We start from the raw sequence: 23,116 nt of genomic DNA, 5'->3' as shown, positions 1-23,116 counted from the left end.
TCTCTTGGCAGACGCTTTTTTCTGTGTTTTCTGGTCTCCTGTAAACTCAGACCGGATTTCTGAATCAAATGCTATTTTTCTCATTGAAAACAAGTGTAATTTAGAATGATTTTAATGCAAATAGACTGAAATTGATTTCAAAATGTTAATATTGTCTATTCCATCTTCTAATGTCTATCTGAACAATGCAATGCTGGCTTAGCAATCCCCTGAGGATGTTTATAGTAGATAATGAAAGTAAAACTTTCATTTAGTATCACCCACTTTTTGGTTTAATTTTTTCATACCAGTACGCCCAGTCCTACTGGTATATGAACTCATATTGTCTCTATGTTGCTTTATGGTATAGAATTGACCATTCTTTTTCCCCCTGACTCCCCAGTATGGTCCTTCATAAAGCCTAAAATACAGTTTCATTCTGTTGCCTGGAATCTGAGTCCCATTGTAACCAAAATAGCCTCGCTCCACGTTGGCTCAGTTCCTCTTTTGTTTTGATTCTCCTTTTCAAAATATTTATAGCTCACCTTTTATTATATAGGATTAAAAGAACCCTTTATGAATAGGGACGTGTTTGGAGACTGGATTGTAGTCCAGTAGTCTGAGGCAGACTGGGCCCCTGCACCTGGTACAACATGGAGAGAGATGGGGAAGCTGCCAGGGAAACAGTTACTCTTCATTACGTTATAATTTCCAACAGCCAGGCAAGAAAAACACATAATGCGTTCAAACCTGCCGTAAAGTCCAACATTATTTGTGTGTCTGGCCTCTCAGACCTCGCAGCATTGCAGTTTATGATATTAGTAGTACTTCTGAATTACTGAGGTGGTAAGTTGCCCAATATTTATTGCCCAAGTGGGCAATAAACAATCAATAAACAACCAATATTTGGATTGACCATGTTCAAGTTTGCATTTGAACTATAGAAGGACTGTGCTACCCATCACAGTTTACCGAATTTCTAATTGGTATGGCAAAATTCAGTCTTGCTTGTTGTTATTGAAGGTCATTAACTTGATCTTCATGGAGTTTATTGCCTTTGTAGTTCATAGTTGATGTTGGTATCCTTGTGGGCTTTTTGTTGTTCTGTTTGGAATTATTTTTTTTTTTTTTAGGCAAATGATGTACTAGTGACTGCTCAGTTTTAATTCTTTCCAAAGCTTTCAGCTTCAAAGTTTTCAGGGAAGTAGAAGAGGGAACCTGTTTGGGGTTTGGTTTTGCAGCCATTTTATGGTAGTTTGTCCTGTGTTTTACAAATTGTTTGTGTATGAGTGGGATATGTTCTCCAATTAGATTCTTACCTTGTTTCCTGAGGACCAATTTTTAAAATGCATATCAGGGTACACATTGCTAAGGTTTCTAATGTGCCAGATGAGGTAGATACCTGAATAAAGGTAAGTTAAGCTTTGGTTACTTAAAGTGGTCTATATCCAGATGATGACAGTTGCATTTTCACATTAAAAAAACCAAAACAAAACCAAAACCCCCAAAAAACCAACCATACAGCAAAAGAAAAGTAGACCAACCCCTGCAAATTGGTCCAATTATTGGTATAATTGGTATAAAAGGTCCTGGTCTAAATATGCATAGACACTGAAATATTTCTTTTGGTGGTATTTGCTATCTAGGTGGGTACACATAGGTTTGAAAGCATAGAGGAATCTGGAGAACTTCTGTACTTTACCTGTTTGAAAGTCTTTAACAACTTTTTTTTTTCACAGTGTGCTTTCTTAATTTAATGTTCATATCATGCTTTATAAATAGTTTCATTTATAGAAATGTCACTCCTATTGAGGTGCAAGTACCTCCTGCATGTTCACTTCCTCAAGCACATTTTATTTTCTCAAGTTTAAGTCAGTTTCCAGTGCATTTATAGTGGTAGTTCTTGTCTGGTTTCACTTAAGACTGAAGTTAGTATTTTGAATATTAACTTGAGCAGAAACGTTTTTCTCCTTGAGTTCTGCTGCAATTGGCTACTCAGGTCTTCTTGATTTTTAAAAGCAAATCTTCAGGAGATGAGTCCTGGCAAATTTGAATTTAAAAAGAAGCATACAAAAGCCAATGTTAATTTTGTGCTTGTTAGAAATCCCAAGGGAATTGTTGATTATTATGATGTGATTGAAGGTATCTAATTGAGAAATATGGCGCTTTTTTTGTGTTTAAAAAAAAAAAAAAGTCTCATTTTCACAGAATTCCCCAATTTATACTTGTATTTCAGTGGCTGACTTGTGATGGACTGTTTTGCTTACAAATAATTAGTATAGTAGTCCCTGAAGTTTACTTTCTTTTTTTTTTTTTAAAAAAAGTATTGTTTATTATAACCAAATAGTCAGGATTGAAAGGAAACAGTCTCAGATAAATTTTACTTGCAAATTGTTTCCTATTCCACCAATCCAGAAAATGTATCACAATTATATATATAAAAAATACCTATTTTAGTGTAGCTTTAGATGAGGGTTGTTAGGAGTGGCCTGGTTTCTCTCCTTCTTTTTCGTAGCCCAGGAAGTATCGACTGGGGATGCTGGATGAGAGGATAGTTCCGGTGGGATCAAAAGCAAGAAAATCAAAGAACCCTATCGGCTGTCTGGCTGACAGGTGTAAAACAGGAGTACCCATCAATATGGTTTGGTGGAACAGAGTCACAGAAAACAATTTACAGGTAAAATTATTTTTTACTAGTCACTTTTTCAGTATTTTGGATGCTTTATTTTAAATTTTGGAAAATGTTAGAAGCAGTTGCTCCAAATATGGGTTGAGATCAGGTCAAATATTTATTTCACAAAGTAGGCATAGTGGCCCTCCAGGAGAGTGAATCAGATGTTTTATTCTCTTTACCCACCACTGTGATATGTACTTTGCTTGAATATGTTATAATCGGTGGAGGAGGTGCAAAACTAATCATTACATGTATTCTAAAAGCAAAGAAACAACCTTTTAATTTTCATGTGAGGAAGGTTTCCCTCGTAAAATTAGTGATCTCTCTTAAAATGACTGACACTTAATGTAAATTCACTTAGTACAGAATTTAAGGATATAACCACCATGATCATAAAGTATAAATTCGTAATTTTTATGTTGGGATAACTTATATTTCTCAACTTGTTTGTTAAACTTTCTTGTTACTTTATTCATGAATTTTCTTCAGCTCATTTACAGGGGAGAGAGGTACAGCTGGATTCAAGCATCTCTGTACAGACGTAGCAGATTATCCTTGGGATGATAATGAAGGATAATTCTAGTCTGGGAGGAATCTGCTTGATGCCCCTTAAGATGGGGTTTAGACAGAAATTATTATTGCGGTCATAACTACAACACTGTTGCTATTACTGTTTTGCACTTGTGTGGTGCTTTTGATTCTTCAGAGATCGTTACTTCAGTCTTTCTGTGAGGGTTATGTTCTTTTTTGATGTCTTCTAAGTGAGTGAAATGGGTAAATTGACAATAGACTTAAAACTAGAATTTGCGGCTCCTTAAGAGTTTCTTTCAGTTCACTAAAGTTCTGCCATATAAGGGCCAACATGAAGATCATATCATAGCCTTTCCATACCACTACTAGTGCTTCATTACTTGATGTTTGACATCTTTGCGTTACTGAAATTGGGAGTCATGGGCAGCGTGATGCAGGTAAACTGATGCTACGTTACCTAGGGACATTTGTGCTTAAGTCTGTCTTGGCCCTTTTGCTGCAGAGGAAGCAGCAAAGCCACTGGGGTGGTAAAGATGAAGTATAAAGGAAACATTGGTAGAAGGACCAGGCACGGTTGCAGAGGAGTGATGGAGCCAGTGAAGCACTATTTTTCTCGAGGGAGAGGAGAGGATTGATATAACGGGAGGGATAACCTTAATTGGTAGGCAGTTGCTTTGAGAAGAGAGAAACAGAAAATTGGTCTTCAAATTTCATGTGGATGTTTAAGGGCAGGAAAAGCCCTGCTTTTGTACTTATGTCCTCCATCATTTTCTCTTCTCTTCTGTGTTGCAGCAGGGTATGTTGGTGATCTACCCCACTTAGAGTAGAACAAAAAAACTTAATGTTTCTGGAGGTTGGAGAGATAGTAGGCTGAGACTTGGAGTTTCTGTCCAGGAGCAATTGTCTTTTCAGTACCTATGCCCTCCAAAGTTGTCTTGAAAGTGTGGCAATGAGAAGCTCAAGGTCCTCTCAAGGTTAGCAGCAACAGCTTGGGATTGGCTGCAGAGCATGTGGCTTTTGAAGGGTGCAATTCCAAGCTCCATTATTGTGCCAGAACCCCGGCTACGTAATTGACTTAAGCTATATACAGCATAAGATTTTGTATTATATAATGCAATTACATAGCTTCCCATGGAGACACGTGACTTTAGAAAAGCATTTATATGCATACTTGGTGGAAATAAGAACAGAAGGATGTTCCAGCCATGGGAAACATAAGAAGGGGGAGGGATTGGAGAGAACAGTGCAGTCTGGCCAGAGTAAATGGGGAAAGGTGTAGAAACAGGCTGCAGAGGAGCTTATGAGGATATATCAAGTTCAATGTAGATGAGAAACTGAATTTTATCTTGTTGTTTTCATTCTGATCATCATAAATCTTTGCATTCTAGTGTGAACGTTTTCTAAGTTAGAGCTAAAACAAAGCTCAAACTGCTAAAATTTGGAAGTTTCATCATGAAAGGACAAAAAATTGCTGGAGAAGTTTGGTACATGAAACTACTTAAAAACGTGTAGCTTTATGCTGAGAGTTCAGATTGACTTTGTTTTTTCTTCTTCAAGTATGTATATAATCCACAGATAGCAAAGCTGTTTAGAGATACTTGCAGGTGTGAATATAGGTTATACAACCTAAATTTTGGCTGATGGTGAGTGCTAAGCAATAAGTAGAAAGGTTAAATTTTGATGGAGGCACATCTATTTGAGGATGTCTTTTTTTCATTTACATTTGAAGATGAGAAAGCACAATTGCATCTCAAAATTGCTGAGGGCTTGCAGTGCTGGACAGGCGTTGAAGCTCATGTGTCTGTCTGGACCTCCAGTCTTTGAAACGTATGGTTTAAGATGTGAGAATACACTATTTCATGGTGCAGTGTTTAGAGATTTTTGTCCAAAAATTGGCTGTTTTAAAAGGCAAAGTAGTTTGCAACATGCATTGTAAAACAGTATAATTGTTTCTCATGTATTGCTGTCAATTTGTAATCCAGATCTATTTGCGTTAAATACTGTGTTATACTGACATGATTAAAAATGGAGTCCACAGAATGAATTGTACTCTAGGTTGTGCATTAAAAAAACAAACTACAAATCAAAAGTGTTTTCTTTAGCGACATGTCCTACCCTGTGTTAGGAAATATCCTGAGCTACTACACCACCACCTGATACATACTATAACAACAAATGGTAATTCTGTTAATAGTGATATGTTTTGTTATACAGATCAGTTCTTAAGCACTGTGAATAACTGATTTTTATTTTGTTTCTTGAGAAAAAAAAAAACAAACAAACATAAAAATGAATTTTTCCGATATTTTGCATCAAGAACATGGTTTCTTCAAAATTTATAGTTTTTACAGTACTTTGAAGTATTTTGATAGAGAAATGTGGAAATATTCTGGGTCTTTAAAAGTTTACTTTTTAGTGAGATCTACTTGCTAAAATGTAACAAAACTTTGCTAGTAGTTTTATTTGACTGAGCCTGTGTTCTGGTTTTAAAAAAGTCTTTAGCCAACAAATATTACCCAGTTTTAATGAAATTGTCTCTAACTCTTCTAAACAAGCAGTAGAGCAATATGGCTAATAATGTTGATAAATTGAAATGTATTAGAGCTTATTGTATGGGTGATGTGACGACTTGTCACAGTAATTACAATAAGGAAGCACGTTGCACAAATTCAATAGTGGGAGGGAGAGAGACTTGCTTTGAAGCCCTTGGTGACCTCCGGTGTCTGCTGGGCTGCTCCAACGTCACAGAATGTGTCCTTCCCTGATGTCATAGTTAACAAGGAATCCTTCTGGAAACAGAGGGATTGCAACGATGCTCTCTACATAAAGTGAAGCTCCTTGTATGGCACATCTGTCTATTTAAAAACAACAACAAAGAAACCCCTAAAAAAACAACAAAAAACCCATGTGTAAGAAACAAGCAACATTTTTGTGTGTTTTTGGATTCCTAATAGATATTCTGAAAACTATGCCAAAAATAGACTGGTAGAGGACTGTCCTGCTTTATAGCGTGGGTATAGTTTAGTGGTGGTTTTCTCTAACCATTACAAGATTATGCAATTTGGGATGTCAGAACAGATCAGCATGAATTTGGAGGTGAAGGAGAACATCAAAAGAGAACAGAAAGGCTTGTATCCTGTTTTTAGCATGGTAAGTACATTAGCACATTCTTCCAAAATAAAATGAAATTGGCCTACTTTTTTGCTTTAGGTAGCTGGTTTTGGTACAATGTGGGACCAGGACCGGTCTAATGCAGTACTGTTACAGCTGCCAAATCAGAGGTGGTGGCTCTGCTGCTGCTGTGCAGCTCTGTATTGTGTTGTGAATTGCTGAACTGGAAATGAGAGATAGAGTGAAGGGTGGTTTCCAGTACTCCTGTGGGAACCCTGCATGAACCTTCCAAAGGCTCTATAATTTGTGCATCCCTGTGTTACAGCATACTTTAGTACTCCATGGTGCTTTGAGGAATTGTTTATGAATGAATGCAGCGGTGGGGCCTTAGGAGCTTATCACTGAGGAGTGTAGAAAGAAAAAAAGCATATGTATTGAAATCAATAGTTGATGAAACGGGAATTTTCATCTTACTTCTGGACTATGGAAATCTGTTGATACATGCAACTCCTCAGCATGCTGCTGTGCAGTCCTCCCAGCAATGATCTTCAGCTGAGACCCTTGGCTTGCTCTTTGCTCTCATCTGCATGTTCCTTTAAGGACCCTCGAACTGCTTTTCAGTGGTACCCACAAAATATTTGTTTCTTCCCCTCCAAAGTATATTTTACTTCTATTTCCTTTTTTATCTTTAAAAGCACGAAAGCCACCAGACAGATAAACTCTGTGCTGAATGGTGACACAAATAAGTGGTTTTATAGTGCTCCCCGCCTTTTTCACTTCTCTTGTGGCTCCATCCTTACTAATTGCATCATGACTAAATTCAGCCTTCGTTTGGACTGTATTTGTATGTTATTTATAATTCTTCAATGTACGGAAGTATAGAAAGTTTAGGACACTTGCATTTGAAACTGAAAATGCAGTCTTCAGCTTGTTGCATAGTGCGGAGAGTGCTAGCAGGCTTTTGTGTTTCTTGTCTGGGCTTTAGAAAGTGCATTTGCTGCTTTTGTTTTTAACATCACAATATTACATAATTCATTACATGCCCTCTAGGTATTTCTTGCATCTCCATTCTTTTAATTACACCCCAGGTTTAATAAAAGTCTTCAATTCCTTTTTTCTCTACCTTTTTTACCAATCCTGATTTACTCAGATTTAAAATTTTAAGCTCGGTCTAACATGAAGTAACTATACTCTGAGATAAGGAATTAAATGACTAATTTAGTGAAATTTGTTTTAAAGTTGTGCTTTGGGGAAGTTTAAGCATAATACAGAATGAAGGAAATTTTTTATTAATTTGATATAGATTCTTTTCATTCTTATAGAAATTTAGATTATCTTTTTTAATTCAACCTCATTTTGGGAAGTTTGGTAAGATTCTAATAGAAAAACTGTAATTAAAAATCATAGAATGTTTAGAGTTGGAAAGGATCTTAAAGATCATCTAGTTCCAACCCCCCTGCCATGGGCAGGGACACCTCCCACTAGACCAGGTTGCTCCAAGCCCCATCCAGCCTGGCCTTGAACACCTCTGGGGGCGGGCATCCACAGATTCCCTGGGCAACCTGTTCCAGTGCCTTACCACCCTCAGAGTGAAAAATTTCTTCCTGATGTCTATTCTAAATTAGCCCTCTTCCAGTGTGAAGCAATTCCCCCTCATCACTCCGTGCCCTTGTAAAAAGTCCCCCCCCCTTTCCTGTAGGTATTGTAGGTACCCTTTAGGTACTGGAAGTCTCCCCGGAGCCTTCTCTTTTCCAGGCTAAACAACCCCAACTCTCTCAGCCTGTCTTCAGAGATGCTCCAGCCCTCTATCATCTTTGCTCTGTAGGATTTAAAGCATAGTCACCTTTTAGACAGATTTTCAAGCTTACCATTGATCCAAATGTAAAACTGACACTAGAATTTATACTTTGTATGATGAGTTGCCAAAGTGAAAGTAGGATATTTTTCCAAATCAGGAACGTAATTTTTGGAATCTCTGGCTATTAAGAATGTGGCTTCCCAATTTTGGTACATTTACATGGTCATTGGTGCAAAATATTGTCTACAAAGTTTGGAAAAAATAATGAAAAGATTAGATATTAAAGACTTAACAGTGATACTCCATTCCCTCACTTAGTTTAGTCTAATCACTTACTCTAGTCTACGTACTATGAAAGTGTTTGGGATATGTTTTGTATTATTTTCTTAAAAGAAAAACATATGTAGAAAAATCAGTGTTTTACTTCAAATGGAAACTTGTGCGCTTTTGGAAATGTTTTAAGAACTGCAGCTTCACATAGATGTAAGATATTGACAGTAAATTATCCATGGCCCAGCAATGTGCCCTTGTCGCCAAAAAGGCCAATGGAATCCTGGGCTGCATAGGGAAGAGTGTGGCCAGTAGGTCGAGGGAGGTCATTCTCCCCCTCTACTCTGCACTGGTGAGGCCACAACTGGAATACTGTGTCTGGTTTTGGGCTCCCCAGTTCAAGAGGGACAGGGAACTGCTGGAGCGAGTCCAGCGAAGGGCAACTAAGATGATTAAGGGCTTGGAGCATCTGCCTTATGAGGAAAGGCTGAGAGAGCTGGGACTCTTTAGCCTGGAGAAGAGAAGGCTGAGGGGAGACCTTATTATGGCATACAAGTATCTAAAGGGTGGGTTGAAGGAGGATGGAGCCAGGCTCTTTTCATTGGTTCCAAGTGACAGGACGAGGGGCAATGGGCACAAGTTAGAACACAGGAAGTTCCGTTCAAATACACGGAAACAGTTCTTTACGGTGAGGGTGACAGAGCACTGGCACAGGCTGCCCAGGGAGGTTGTGGAGTCCCCTTCTCTGGAGATTTTCAAGACCCGCCTGGATGCAGTCCTGAGTAATGTGCTCTGGGCAATCCTGCTTTAGCAGGGGAGTTGGACTAGATGATCTCTAGAGGTCCCTTCCAACTCTGAAACTCCATGATTCTGTGATTTAAACATGGCCGAGGTTTAAGCTTCAAATCTTCTGATGAAGTATTAAATATTTTTTGATCACAAATTATTAAATTTTGTTGTAGTAGTTTATAATTAGCTGATGGCTGTGGAGCTCTGATGTTTTTCTGCTTGAATGTGGAAAAGTCTTAAAATTGGAACCAAAATTTAAATCAATTTTTTACCAATAGGGAAAGTCTTGGATTACAACTTTGTTTGTAACATCACAGAGAAGTAAAACAGACTTTTATAGTAAATGGCCTAGCTATGCAAATCAAAGCTTTTTACTCATAAAATCCTTTTGTTGAAGTTATATAGGAACAACTCAGTCTTATCAGGCTTTAATTCTGATCCTGAATTGTGACACCAAAAAATGCAACGAAAACTGAATTTCCAAGATGGGGTAACAGCGAGGTGGATTGAGAGCTGGCTGTGTGACAGATGAGTGTTGTGATTAATGGAGCAGTGTCAAGTTGGAGGCCTGTAACCAGTGGTGTCCCCCAGGGGTCAATACTTGGTCCAATTTTGTTTAACATATTTATTAATGACCTGGATGAGGGGACAGAGTGTATCCTCAGCAAGTTTGCTGATGATACCAAACTGGGTGGGGTGGCTGACACCCCAGAGGGCCGTGCTGCCATCCAGCGTGACCTGGACAGGCTGGAGAGCTGGCAGAGAAGAACCTAATGAGGTTCAACAAAAGTAAGTGCAAGGTCCTGCACCTGGGGAGGAGGGATGCTAGGCACCAGTATAAGTTAGGGGCGGACCTGCTGGGAAGCAGTTCTGAGGAGAAGGATCTGGGGGTCCTGGTAGACAGTAAACTATCCATGGCCCAGCAATGTGCCCTTGTTGCCAAAAAGGCCAATGGAATCCTGGGCTGCATAGGGAAGAGTGTGGCCAGTAGGTCGAGGGAGGTCATTCTCCCCCTCTACTCTGCACTGGTGAGGCCACAACTGGAATACTGTGTCTGGTTTTGGGCTCCCCAGTTCAAGAGGGACAGGGAACTGCTGGAGCGAGTCCAGCGAAGGGCAACTAAGATGATTAAGGGCTTGGAGCATCTGCCTTATGAGGAAAGGCTGAGAGAGCTGGGACTCTTTAGCCTGGAGAAGAGAAGGCTGAGGGGAGACCTTATTATGGCGTACAAGTATCTAAAGGGTGGGTTGAAGGAGGATGGAGCCAGGCTCTTTTCATTGGTTCCCAGTGACAGGACGAGGGGCAATGGGCACAAGTTAGAACACAGGAAGTTCCGTTCAAATACATGGAAAAACTTCTTTACAGTGAGGGTGACGGAGCACTGGCACAGGCTGCCCAGGGAGGTTGTGGAGTCCCCTTCTCTGGGGATTTTCAAGACCCGCCTGGATGCAGTCCTGAGTAATGTGCTCTGGGCAGTCCCGCTTTAGCAGGGGAGTTGGACTAGGTGATCTCTAGAGGTCCCTTCCAACTCTGAAAATTCTGTGATTGACCCACTGCTGTTCATAATTCTGCAGCAGAACCCCAAACTATCAGATTCCTGGGTTTGGCTCTTTCACTTGGATAAACTAAAACCTCCACCAGTTAAAGTGGAGTTCTTAAGCAGCTTAATTTTAAAATGATGGTGGATATTTAAGTAACTTTTAGAAACAAAAACTTGTCTATGAACACTCGCAGATTGCATTTAGAAATAAAAAGCAGCCCTGTTATGTAGGCACTGATTGCATCAGTTGGAGAAAGTGGTAAGAGTTTAGCCAGAATGGTATGGATGGGATTTTGGGAATTCTCTCAGTTGCTTTAGGAAAGGCTGAGGTGATCTTCCAGAAGGTGCTTGTTCTCTCCACTTGCATGCTTCAGATTTTTTGCCATGCCCTGCCCTTGTGACCTAGTTGACACAGTGTTTAGGTGTGGTAGATCAATGTATGTGTCGTGGCTAGTTTTAGCAGTGGAATAATGTATATCTCATGCAGTTCTTTGAAATTATGTGCTTTTAGCAAGATGCCACAAATTCTGTTCCTTGCTCTCCCAGTTTTGTTTTACTTTTCAGCTGTACCACTGTTTGGACAAATTCTGCTCAGCTCTTTATGGCCTCTGTTGTTTTTACCAGTTTCAGCACAGATTTTGCTGAATTGTTGCATGCCAGATTTTATCTAGAGGAACACAATTCTTAGTTATTCCTGTACCTGAACTTCAGATAAGTCCAGAGTATTACCTTTTGAGTTTAAATATCAGTTAATTATTTTCAGTCTGTATAATGCAACTTACCATTTGTTTTGCTGCATTAGTGTATACCTTAGCAAGTTTTTCTTAACTAAATGTGACTTAAGAGTTTTAAGATTCTTATGAACTTTTTACCCAAGTAAATCTGAGTGTTTAGCTTCACCAGTCTATGAATTTGGTTATAGTTGTTCTCGGAATATTCAGATACATGCACATATAGAATGACCATCATAAGGTGGTTAGCAGTTAAAATTTGATGTGTGATTAAAGGTGGAGTATTCTTGCTATGTGCTTTTAAACCTGAGCATCCTCTTTAATTTTACAGCTTTTGTATTCCAAAGCACTGGAAAAGGATTCTATCAGTACTGTGACATTTGGCTGAAGTATTCAAATAAAGATATTAAAAACAAATTAACACAAAAAAGAATACATTTCAAATAGTTTTATTCACTGTCTGAATTAGTGTTTTGTAATCACACTTCTAATTTGTGACTAACAACTTCTCTGATGCCACTTTATTCATATTGGTAAAAATCCATATTAGTAATTTAACTAACAGTTGATATATTTGGTCATTTTAAAACTGCCTAAAACCAAAGTGTTCCAATATAATTTGCTTTAAAAAAACATTATGGGTTATCTTAACAGTATCCTTTGTCTGCTTGGAGTTGTTGCTATTTTCTCATTTTACCTCTTTTGTTTAGACACTTTTGAGAGGTACCGTGAAGATTATTTAATAGACTTTGATTAATAATTTTCAAGCTTTTCATTGTGATTGTGTAATAATTGGTTTTATTTCTTGGCTTAATTTCTTGTTTTCTTCCATTAGTGTCTCTTATATTTGGCTGTCCAATAATAAGCTTTTTGTCTTTTGAGCTCTAATTAGGATTTTCTTTTTCTAACCCTCCCTAACCCGAAAGAAACAAATAATAAAAAAAAAAAACAAACACCCGAAGGTACAAAACTCTGTGCACAGATTTTAATTTAAATTGAAAGTTGGTTGTGTGATAGTGTTTATTAGCACATAAAAATATGAATGTTTGTTGGTCGCTCAGCTGCTGTGTGTTTCTGTAGTACCAAATTAAATCTCATTATTAAAGGTGCTATGTAAATAGAGAAGGTAGTTAAAACAGAAGTTAACTTTGCAAAATATATAGGCTTATTTGAAATAGTGGCAGGGATGACTTCTTTAGTAGGAATCATTTTTACTTGCTTTAATTTGAAACTGCTACTTAGTTTGAGATGAAATATCTAATGTCGCATAGGAACAGTATGTGCAGCAGTGGCAAGGCTTTCCCAGTGTCAAGTCAGTTCTCCAACTGTATAATGTAATGCTTATGGAAAGCCTTCTGCAGAGTGTTTGTATGAACTTCTATATCAGCTGTTCATATGGAAAGCTTGCTAATGCTACTTCAGACGCAAGCTAGAAACATGTTTAAATTTGTTAGTGCAGACCAGCTTCCAGTATCTGCTGGTTTTGTCAGCAAGCTGTATGTAACTTAAAAATATCCCCTGCACTCGGTAGGCTTGCCTAGAAAGTATGTTCTACCAAACAGGCACTGTCCATCTCTTCACATTTAAAATAAACATTTAACTTACGTTTGTTTTTAAACAGACACCAAATCCTTCTGCAAGTGAGTTTATTCCTAAAGGAGGATCAACCTCCAGGCTGAGTAATGTATCCCAGTCAAGTATGTCTGCCTTCTCTCAAGCCTTGTTCTCTCACCCCTCCATGGGAAGTCCTGCTACTGCTGGGCTAGCACCAGGTAAGTTGAGAGTAATGATTTGCAGTACAGTTACTTCTTTTAACTTAATGTCAAACGTAACCCTGTATAGATAGCGATCAGGTTTATTTGGTATAAATGTAGCCACCTCCTGCTGTAGCTTTTAATTTTAAGGCAGTCTTCAAGCATATAAAAGTGCAGGAAGTTGGGATTTATCTTCTAGTAGTATGGAAATAGCACTGCAGGCTGTGAAATCTGTTCAGCCACAGCAGCACTGAAATTAACTCAGCCTAACTTTTACTCTGCCCTTTTTTGGGGAAAAGGGTGCTGAGTTATTACTGTGGTCCAGGTGGTCCTTGCCAGAGCAATACCTGAAGATGATTTAAACTGCCCCTAGTCTAGAAATGCACTGCAGTCTACAATGAATATGTGCTCCGATTACCACACGTTGATCAGCTCTTTTGATTTGTTTCTAAAGTAATGTAGAAGTAATTATTTTCAATGTTAATGAGTGTATATGAGGACTTAAAAATCTTGATGAAAAACAAAAATTAGAAGATAAGCTTATTCTAAAATAATTTGCCTTGCAAAGCAGTGTTAATTGTTATTGTATCTGTCATGTGTAATCTCAAATCACCAATTTATGATTGTTTCCCACATTTAAAACTGTCAGTGAAGTATGTTCCATGCAGTCAAACAGTTCTGAGTGACAAGATTTAAAATTTTTTTTTTACACTTAAAAAGTTCAAACTCTTCATGCATCTTTTGGACTTATGATCTTAAAAAGTTAGCTTAATTATTAGATTTTTTTTTTTTTTTAAATAAAATGAAATAGTTCTAAGTATAGTGATCAGCAGATCTGGACATTACACATTGCAGATCCTTTAGCAAGCTTCTGTATGCACTTAAACCTTTTGGCACTCTCTTTTGATGGACAAGAAGCATTAGGTAGCTGCCAAAAGGCAGAGGGGCAAATATTGTAAATGTTGGCATTTTTAAACCAGTATTGGCAATTACCATCTGTTAAACTGAACTTCAGTCTTCCCTGATGCCAGGGGATAAATGCGTGTCAATGTGAAAGAAGCCAGCACTTAGCTCGCATGTTATAACTATCGGAACAGGCTAGAAAAGCGATTGCTGCTTCTGCTGACCAAATGAACATGTTGCAGTACTGTGTCTGCTTCATACTATATTGTGCTGTACAGTCTTATTGGAAAACTGTTGTGTTTATATGCCTCTCAGCCTTGTCACCTGGATTGAAAAGTGTATAAAGGAGTAAATAGGATACAGTAAAATGATCTGCTTTTGGAAAGTGTCCAGTGGGATCTCAGAGGGATCCTTCACAGTCCAATTTCTTTACTATCTGTAAGTAACACTTAAAAGGATAAGTAACACTGTTGATGAAAGAAGTTCGCACAACAACTTGAGCTCCTAGAAATATAGATGCCAATGCTGAAAACTATCTAGGCTCAAATACTATTGTTTATGGATGAGAGGGATGGGGGAGTATTCACAAGAGTGAACTTCAGGCAAAGTTGGCTTATTTCCCTGCTCTTTCTGTGTAATTAAAAAGAGAACATACTTCAGAATAGGCATCTGGGTTGGGTGCTCTTAATTTCTCTAGAAGCTTCTTTCTCTACACTGAGCGCAGAATTCTCTGAACCTAAGCATCCTCTGTAAATAATACTCATAGGTGTTTATTTTTATTTAAATGGTTTAGGTGTCAATAGTATACATCCACAAAAACTTCTGTTACCTCAAGGTGAGTGAGGAAGTGCTCTTTCTCAACAATTAGGCTCTTAAATAAGAAAGCAGTCTTTGTGTGAGGAAACTTCACCATTTAGGTCATACTGGATAACAGAATAAAAAAAGATTTAGATACATTAAGAAATTGTCATTAAAAATTATTGTTGGGATCTGTTAGCTTTCAATAAATGAAAAAAAAATTCAAATGAAACCCATATAGAGTTTATAAGAATTTTCCTTCAAATAAAGGTAAGTCTGCTTCCAGTTAAATGGTATATATACTCCAGTAGAATAACTTTCAGGAAATGCGTGTAAGATTTAAACATTTGCATGAGACTAAGATTGCTTATAGTAGTTTATGGAGGACACTGGAGGAAATGAATATTTCAAAAGAAATAAGGAAATGTAGTAGGAACAACTTGTTAAAAGTTCCATAGTTTAGTTCACCCATAACAAAGGTAAATGGTGAGAATGATCCTTTGATTTCCCACTTGAGGATGGAAAAAATTAAGTTCTTTTGGAGATTTCCCTAAAGGCAGGTGTAAATCAAAACCACTTTTGACATGTAGTATTTCATAGATAACTGTTCACAACATTGATTGTCCCTGGAAATCAGTTGTTCTGCCCATCTTATCAACAGTACTGGAGAAGTACTGGAAAAAATGACAACTGAAATATAACATACTTTACTATTAATCTTGTTGTATCTACACCTGACATCTTCCCTGCTATGCCCTAATGGATAAGGTTATTCCTACTTTTATGTGTATTTACTTAAATAAGTGCTTTCTAGTGTAATTTCAACACAGAGTCAGTCTTCATCTTGGTAGCCTTTAATGTAATATGAAAACATAGTGAGATAAAATGTGACTTACACAAATCGCTGAAAAGAATTGTCCTATTGAAGAGCTTTGACCAGATCTCCTTCACCCTCTCCAGACCTTCTTTTCTTAAGCTCCCCTGGATAATACCCTTTTTTTGCTCCTTCCACTCCCTTTCTGGCAAACACATCCTGTTTATTATTTGTATGGGAAATTTAGTGAGTTGTTGACAATCTTCAAATAGTACTTTTGCTAACAAGCTTATCTTATCCAGTTCTGTGTAGTGGTTTCAGAGTAATATTGCCATTAAAATATGAAACAAAGCTTATGAAAGAAATTTGTGAATGTCATTGAAGTGATGAGACATCATTGCTGTGTTAAACTTGAGAGAAAACAGATGTACAGCCCCCAGCAGAGAAAATCTGTGTCTGGCTTGGGTTTGCTTAAGCTAGGTTACAGCTCAAGAGTGATGCCTTTGTCATGGACAGAAATGACAGCAAATTGCTGTTGCTTCTGTCCAAGACAGGCTCTGAGCTTATGCAGAATGTAAGAGATCCCATTTTTGCTGCCAGTCTGAACCTGCAGACTTAAGAGCCAGGAGTGTGAAGGTGATGTGCTTGTGTCTGGTTAACCAATCTCCGTTCATGATGGGCTACAAGACTGTAGTTCTTGGAGCTTGTGAGTCCAGTTGGAAATGGAGCGCTTTAAGCTGAGGTGGTTTGAGTGGCCTAAGGCCCCAAGAGCTTGTTCTGACCTTCCGTATCAAGTATGGTGCAGCCGTTCTGTGGAGGAAGTTCCACAGTCATTCCAGAATAATACAAGAGAGGAAAAAGGCAAAGAGACTATAGAATTAGGTTGGCTTTTTTTTCCCCCAAATAAAATTAAGAAGAAAGAACTGATGACTTTAAACTTGTTTAGGGAATTAAGCAGATTTAATTAACTTGGAAATACACAGCTGCAATGCTGTTAACCTGATGGAAAGCTTATAATAAAAAAAAATATTTAATGACTTTAAGGATGCCGCTTTAAGTTCTTGAAATAGTCTGGTTTTATTATTTACTTTGATTTGTCATTCATCAAAGTGTATCTAGTAGTCTAGAGTACCTCTGAAGTACAGAACATTAATGTGATAAAACATTAAATGCTTAATTTTTGACCTCTGAATGTGTTACAAGCCTTAGAGGCATAGGGATATGGTTGTAGATGAGTAAATTTGTAGGCGAAACTTGTAGTTTTTTTTATAGTATTTGTTATAGGTCAGCTGGTTTGCATACACGTGAGCTTAATGAAATCCTGCTTTGCTAAGTTGGAAATTCTCATTCAATCCAAAAACTGTAGACACTGAGTCCTAAATGAAAGTTCATGCTTGATGCTCTTTCTGTCATCCTGTTTATCTGTATGAATTCTCATGTTCAAAATACAACCTAGCTTTTAATTCAAGTACATTGCATGCTCCAAAGCTTTATTAGAAGTGTTAATCTCATAAAATATCTTTGGGCACTGCCTGGAATTTCAAAGTTTGCCACTTCCGTTTCCTTAGTCACAATGAAATTTCAAAAATAAAAACCAGTACAAGAAGTGAAAATATGACAATAAAGAGGGATATGTAAATATGATCTTTATCTAAAATGAGAATAGCAGCAGGAGCTCCAGGTATGTAGGTAGCCTGTACAGTCACTGTGAATGTTGTGAAAAGACCTTCAGATCCCACAACCATTTCCATGTTGGTGTCATACCATGGCAGCTGCATACCGTGACACCATTTTTTAGATGTAAATAATTGTGAAGTGAAAGAAGCCCTTTCTCCTTGCAGTTTACCTTCCAAGATAGTATTTGACCTCTTCATGAAGGGTATTAAAATTCACTGAGACAAGGAATTGAGAGCCAACCTTACTAGTAGATAAGTCTCAGGAAGGACCATTTGAAATGGGCTTTTTTGTGTTTGTCTTAGTACTCCTGTTGGCATTTGAATTTTAATATAGGGGAATGCTCAACTGTCTCATAGGGAAAGCTTAAAAAGAGAGCTCTCTGTCTATCCTGACTTCCCCCCTTATATATATTTCTATAAATGTAAATTTATAATAGCCTTTTCTTCTGCATAAATAAATCATAAATAGATTATTCAAACCCCATTTTTTTTTTTAGGCCTTTAAGTGGATAAGTGTTTATGTAAATAGCTTGTCTAATTCTGTGAGGGGTGGTTCCATATTCACCACATTGTTACCATCATATGTTCAGTACCATCTTTTTACTTCAGTATGAGTCAGTAGGAATATATGTTCACCTTTTAGTATAGTCATTTTTCTTTATTTTCCTCTAATTCTGTTTTGTTGTGGTTAAATATTAATATTAGTAAGGTTTTAACTGATTGAAATACGAAGTTGGTGAGATCTGCTTGAGTTTGTGTACCCACTTACTTGATTCCCTAAGTACTTTACTATGCATCAGTTTCACTGTATTGTTTTCTCTTTTTTTATGTGATATTGTACTTTTAATACTTATTTAGACTCTGCAGAATTTAATGCACGTCTCAGAAGAGTCTTATCACCCTTAATATTCGCAGCCCCAGCCTATCAGTACCCGCTGCAGCACTAGCAGCAAATTACTTGCAACTTGTATTATATTGTTTTAGTAGTATAAAATCAAAACCAAACTGTAGTCAAGCTTTTTTCGTATCTTGAACTTACTATATATATATTGGCAAATGAGAAGCCCGTATGTTCTGCCTACCAGATGATTTTTATTGAGCTCTCAATGTCCTTCCAAAATCAGACCTAACTGGGACTGGAAGGGCATTTGAAAGGATTTGTGTAACTCTGTCTTCCTTTTCTTTCAATCTTGTGTTTATGCCCAAGCAAAGACATGAAGGATTTATATTTGTAACTATTCTTTGGTAGGAATAAATTTTTTAAAAAGTAAATCTTACAGTTGAAATTGTTTGAAATTATATCAGTAAGAACCACTAGTAATATATTTAATTTTTTTCTGAGAAACTTTCAGTAGAGGGTCACAATATAATTTTAGCAAGGTTGCAAGTCATCACTTTCATTTTTAAGATAAGATTTACAGTATACTGTCTTGTGTATGTACAGTTTTTATTTTAAAGTAGAGGAGTCTGGTTAATTTTTCATTAGTATATATGAAGGCTTCTCAGTTTTTTTCCTAGTTCCTACAGTTGAATGTTTTATTGAAAAAAAAAAAAAAAAGTTTCTTGAATCCAGTTATTTCTATCTGGGTAGAGATTACATGTTTGCGAAGACTTCAGTTAATACTATATTTTATTTAATAGAGTGAAAATACATGTCAACTTTTTGTAGATGAAGAGAATTCCTTGAACATCATAAACATGAATTGTAGAGCTGCTTCAGTTTTATGGCCATTTTAATTAGCCATCCTTCAATTTGAATAGTAATATATTATTTCCTTTGAAATTGCTCTTTTCCCACAGTGGATTAAGAACATGTTCATGTTTTAATCTTTTGTTAAAAATGTAACCATCTGTACAGTAGCTGTTGAAATATTTGTGTTACTCAGTCACTCAAGGCAACTTTTTACCTTAATGGAAACTTCCTTTCTTTTGTAGCATAAACTATTGCTATCATAATGTGTAACATTTTATAGTCATACAGTTGATTTGTAAACGGATTTTTAGAACACTACTTATGTTACATTCAGAAGTACTTTTAAAATTCAATATTCAGAAATACCTATTATATAATTCACATTTTATTAAGTTAATACACTAATCAGCAAGCAGTTGTCCCACAGTATTGCTTATCTATAAGGTGTGTGTACACACATGTGTATGTATTAATATAAAGAAAAGTTCTGGCCCAGAAAAGTGTAGACTTTATATTTTTTGTATTCTTATATTTTATCATAGAATGGTTTAGGTTGGAAGGGACCTTGAAGATCATCGAGTTCCAACCCCCCTGCCATAGGCAGGGACACTTCTCACTAGACCAGGTTGCCCAAGGCCACGTCCAGCCTGACCTTGAGCACCTCCAGGGATGGGGCCTCAACAACCTCTCTGGGCAACATGTTCCAGTGCCTCACCACCCTCACAGTGAAAAATTTCTTCCTAATGTTTAATCTGAACCTGCCCTCTTCCAGTTTAAAGCCATTCCCCCTCGTCCTATCACTACATGCCCTAGTAAAAAGTCCTTCCCCAGCTCTCCTGTAGGCCCCCTTTAGGTACTGGAAGGCCGCAATAAGATCTCCCCGGAGCCTTCTTATCTCCAGGCTGAACAGCCCCAACTCTTTCAGCCTCTCCTCATAGTGGAGGTGCTCTACCCCTCGGATCATCCTCGTGGCTCTCTTCTGCAGGTCCATGTCCTTCTTATGTTGAGGACTCCAGAGCTGGATGCAGTACTCCAGGTGGGGTCTCACGAGAGTGGAGTAGAGGGGCGGAATCACCTCCTTTGACCTGCTGGCCATGCTTCTTTTGAAGCAGCCCAGGGTATGGTTGAGCTTCTGGGCTGCAGTTGCACACTGCTGGCTCATGTTGAGCTTCTTGTCAATCGGCACCCCTAGGTCCTTCTCCTCAGGGCTGCTCTCCAGCCATTCCCCAACGAGCCTGTATTTGTGCTTTTTTTATATATTTTTTAATATTTTATTAAAAGATGAAATGACTGAAGAGACCCAACTGAAGAGGAAGGTGTAAGATTTTTCTTGCCGTTTACATTAAAAAAATCTTGTTTATTTTGTTGGAACTATTAACTTTTCAAGAACAAAAGAAATAATTGTGCTGAATTAATACACATAGTTTTTGAGATGTCAAAAAAGTACATGATTAAAGCTAAATGAAAGGTTACAAACATTATGTTAATATTATTAGGATAATAGAGCTTGAAAATAATTTCCCCCCAACCACTGATTAAACTGCTAATACTAAAATTGTTATTTGCTTTTGTGGTTTGTTTTAAAAAAGAAAAAAGTAAATGTAGGAGGGATGCAACTACTGTAGAGACAAGACATGAGTGTAAAAACACTCCTACACGTTACCGATGATGCATATTGAGAAGTCTGCGTACAGTAACTCTTGATTGAAGTAACTAAACTAGCTTTTGGTAACTTAAAAGTGTGTATGCAAAAAAAGTTGCTCTTTTATTACTCAGATATTTGCTTAAATTGCTTCCATTCATAATGAAAGCTTATAAATGGAAGTAATTTAAGCAAATGTCTGAGTACTAACTAACTGAATTCTTAGAGAAGAATTCTCAGCTGTCCATTGAGCATCAAATATAAAAGTTGTGTATCTTATACTTTAAAAAAAAAATGTAGTATGACTACTATAGTTCTGACTGCTAAAGAAAAAGTACATCCCAATCTGAACTGAGAAACAATATGTTTCATAGATGATCTCCTTTGTATTAATCTGAATACCTAGATATCTAGGATCTTCTCCTTGTAATATAGGAGTTTCCTGAAGGGTAATCTATTCCTCGTCCTGGAAGGTTTCTTTGACATCTAAACTTTTATAAATAAGCATATCTGAGAATTCTGTGTACAGTGACTCTTGAAGTAACTAAACTAGGTTTTGGTAACTAAAAAGTGTGTGCAAAAAAAAAAAAGTTGCTCTTCTTTTTCCCACTGATGCACTTTGTTTAGAATCTGAGCTTCTCAAGTTCCAGTTGAGTTGCCTGTCTAATGTTGAGGGTGAACACCAGTTAATAAAATAGTTTTAAATAAATTTGAAAATTATTACAGGAAAATAGGTAATTTCTTCCTTGAAATTATTAAAAGTAGCATATTGTGTATTGCTTATTTGTGTGCTGTAGTTACTGGAGATCTAAATCTAACACTCATTCATAGCTGTAGAGTTGGTTCTAGTAACAGGTACGTACATAATTAGGTGAAATGAATTCTAGCTTGGCAAATTCCATTGACTGCTCATGTAACTGTTAGGTAAGCATTCACCTATGTAGTCATTAACAGAGAAAGACTTGTGGCTGATGTGAAGGTTGGAGGCTGTCTTGGGCACAGTGATCATGAAATGATAGTTTTCAGTTCTTGGAGAAGTAAGGAGGGGGGTTAGTAAAACTGCCTCCTTGGACTTCCAGAGGACAGACTTTGACCTGTTTAGGAGACTGGTGGATAGAGTCGCTTGGGAGGCAGTCCTGAAGGGCAAAGGAGTCCAGGAAGGCTGGACATTCTTCAAGAAGGAAGTCTTAGTCACAGGAGCTGGCTATCCCCATGTGCCATAAGATGAGCTGGCAGGGAAAACCAGCCTTGCTAAACTGAGAGCTTTGGCTGGAACTCAGGAAGAAAAGGAAAGTTTATGGCCTATGAAAGAAGGGGCAGGCCACTCAGGAAGACTACAAAGATTTCGTGAGGCTATGCAGAGAGAAAATTAAAAGGGCCAAAGCCCAACTAGAACTTAATATGGCTACTGCCGTAAAAGACAATAAAAACTGTTTCTATAAATACATCAACAAAAGGAGGACTAAGGAGAATCTCCATCCTTTATTGGATGTGGGGGAAACATAGTGACCAAGGATGAGGAAAAGGCTGAGGTACTTAATGCCTTCTTTGGTCTTACTATTAAAGAATGAAGCTGTTGTTCTCTGGGTACTCAGCCCCTGGAGCTGGATGACAGGGATGGGGAGCAGAATGAACCCCCCATAATCTAAGAGGGAATGGTTAGCAAGCTGCTACACCTCTTAGACACACACTAGTCTATGGGGCCAGATGGTGTCTACCCAAGGGTACTGAGGGAGCTGGTGGAAGTGCTCACCGAGTCACTTTGTCATTTATCAGCTGTCCTTGTTAACTGGGGAGATCCCAGTTGACTGGAGGCTAGCAAATGTGATGCCCATCTACAAGACAGGCCACAAGGTGGATCCAGGGAATTACAGGCCTATCATTCTGACCTCGGTGCCAGGGGAGGTTATGGAGCAGATCATCTTGAGTGCCATCACAAGGCACATGCAGGACAACAAAGCGATCAGGTACAGTCATCATGGGTTTATGAAAGGCAGGTTCTGCTTGACTAACCCGATCTCCTTCTGTGACAAGGTGACCCGCTTAGTGGATGAGGGAAAGGCTGTGAATGTTGTCTACTTAAACTTTAGTAAAGCTTTTGACACCATTTCCCACAGCATTCTCTTGGAGAAATTGGCTGCTCATAGCTTGGATGGATGTATGCTTTGCTGGGTAAAATACTGGCTGGATGGCTGAGCTGCGAGTTGTGGTGAATGGAGATAAATCCAGTTGGCGGCCAGTTGCATGTAGTGCTCACCAGGGCTCAGTGTTGGGGCCTGTTCTCCTTAATATCTTTATGAACAACCTGGACAAGGGGATTGAGTGCACCCTCAGTAAGTTTGCAGATGACACCAAGCTGGGTGGGAGTGTTGATCTGCTTGAGGGTAGGAAGGCTCTACAGAGGGATCTGGAC

At 38.0% G+C, this 23,116-nt stretch overlaps 1 protein-coding gene across 1 annotated transcript in view; it reads left to right on the top strand.

Annotated features, from left to right (window-relative positions):
- The window catches only part of PAN3 (poly(A) specific ribonuclease subunit PAN3), a gene marked incomplete at its 5' end in the record, with an annotated part of 90,252 nt that overhangs the window by 34,068 nt on the left and 33,068 nt on the right, over positions 1 to 23,116 (top strand). The window contains 2 exons of the mRNA XM_082486802.1: positions 2,495 to 2,656; positions 13,045 to 13,195. Coding sequence (XP_082342928.1) covers positions 2,495 to 2,656; positions 13,045 to 13,195 — 313 coding nt within the window. The remainder of the gene's footprint in view (positions 1 to 2,494; positions 2,657 to 13,044; positions 13,196 to 23,116) is intronic.

Source organism: Vanellus vanellus (assembly GCF_965231255.1).
Source record: "Vanellus vanellus genome assembly, chromosome: 1".
Taxonomy (NCBI): Eukaryota; Metazoa; Chordata; class Aves; order Charadriiformes; family Charadriidae; genus Vanellus; species Vanellus vanellus.
The sequence above is the reverse complement of the archived record's forward strand: the minus strand, read 5'-3'. Positions and strand labels throughout refer to the sequence as shown.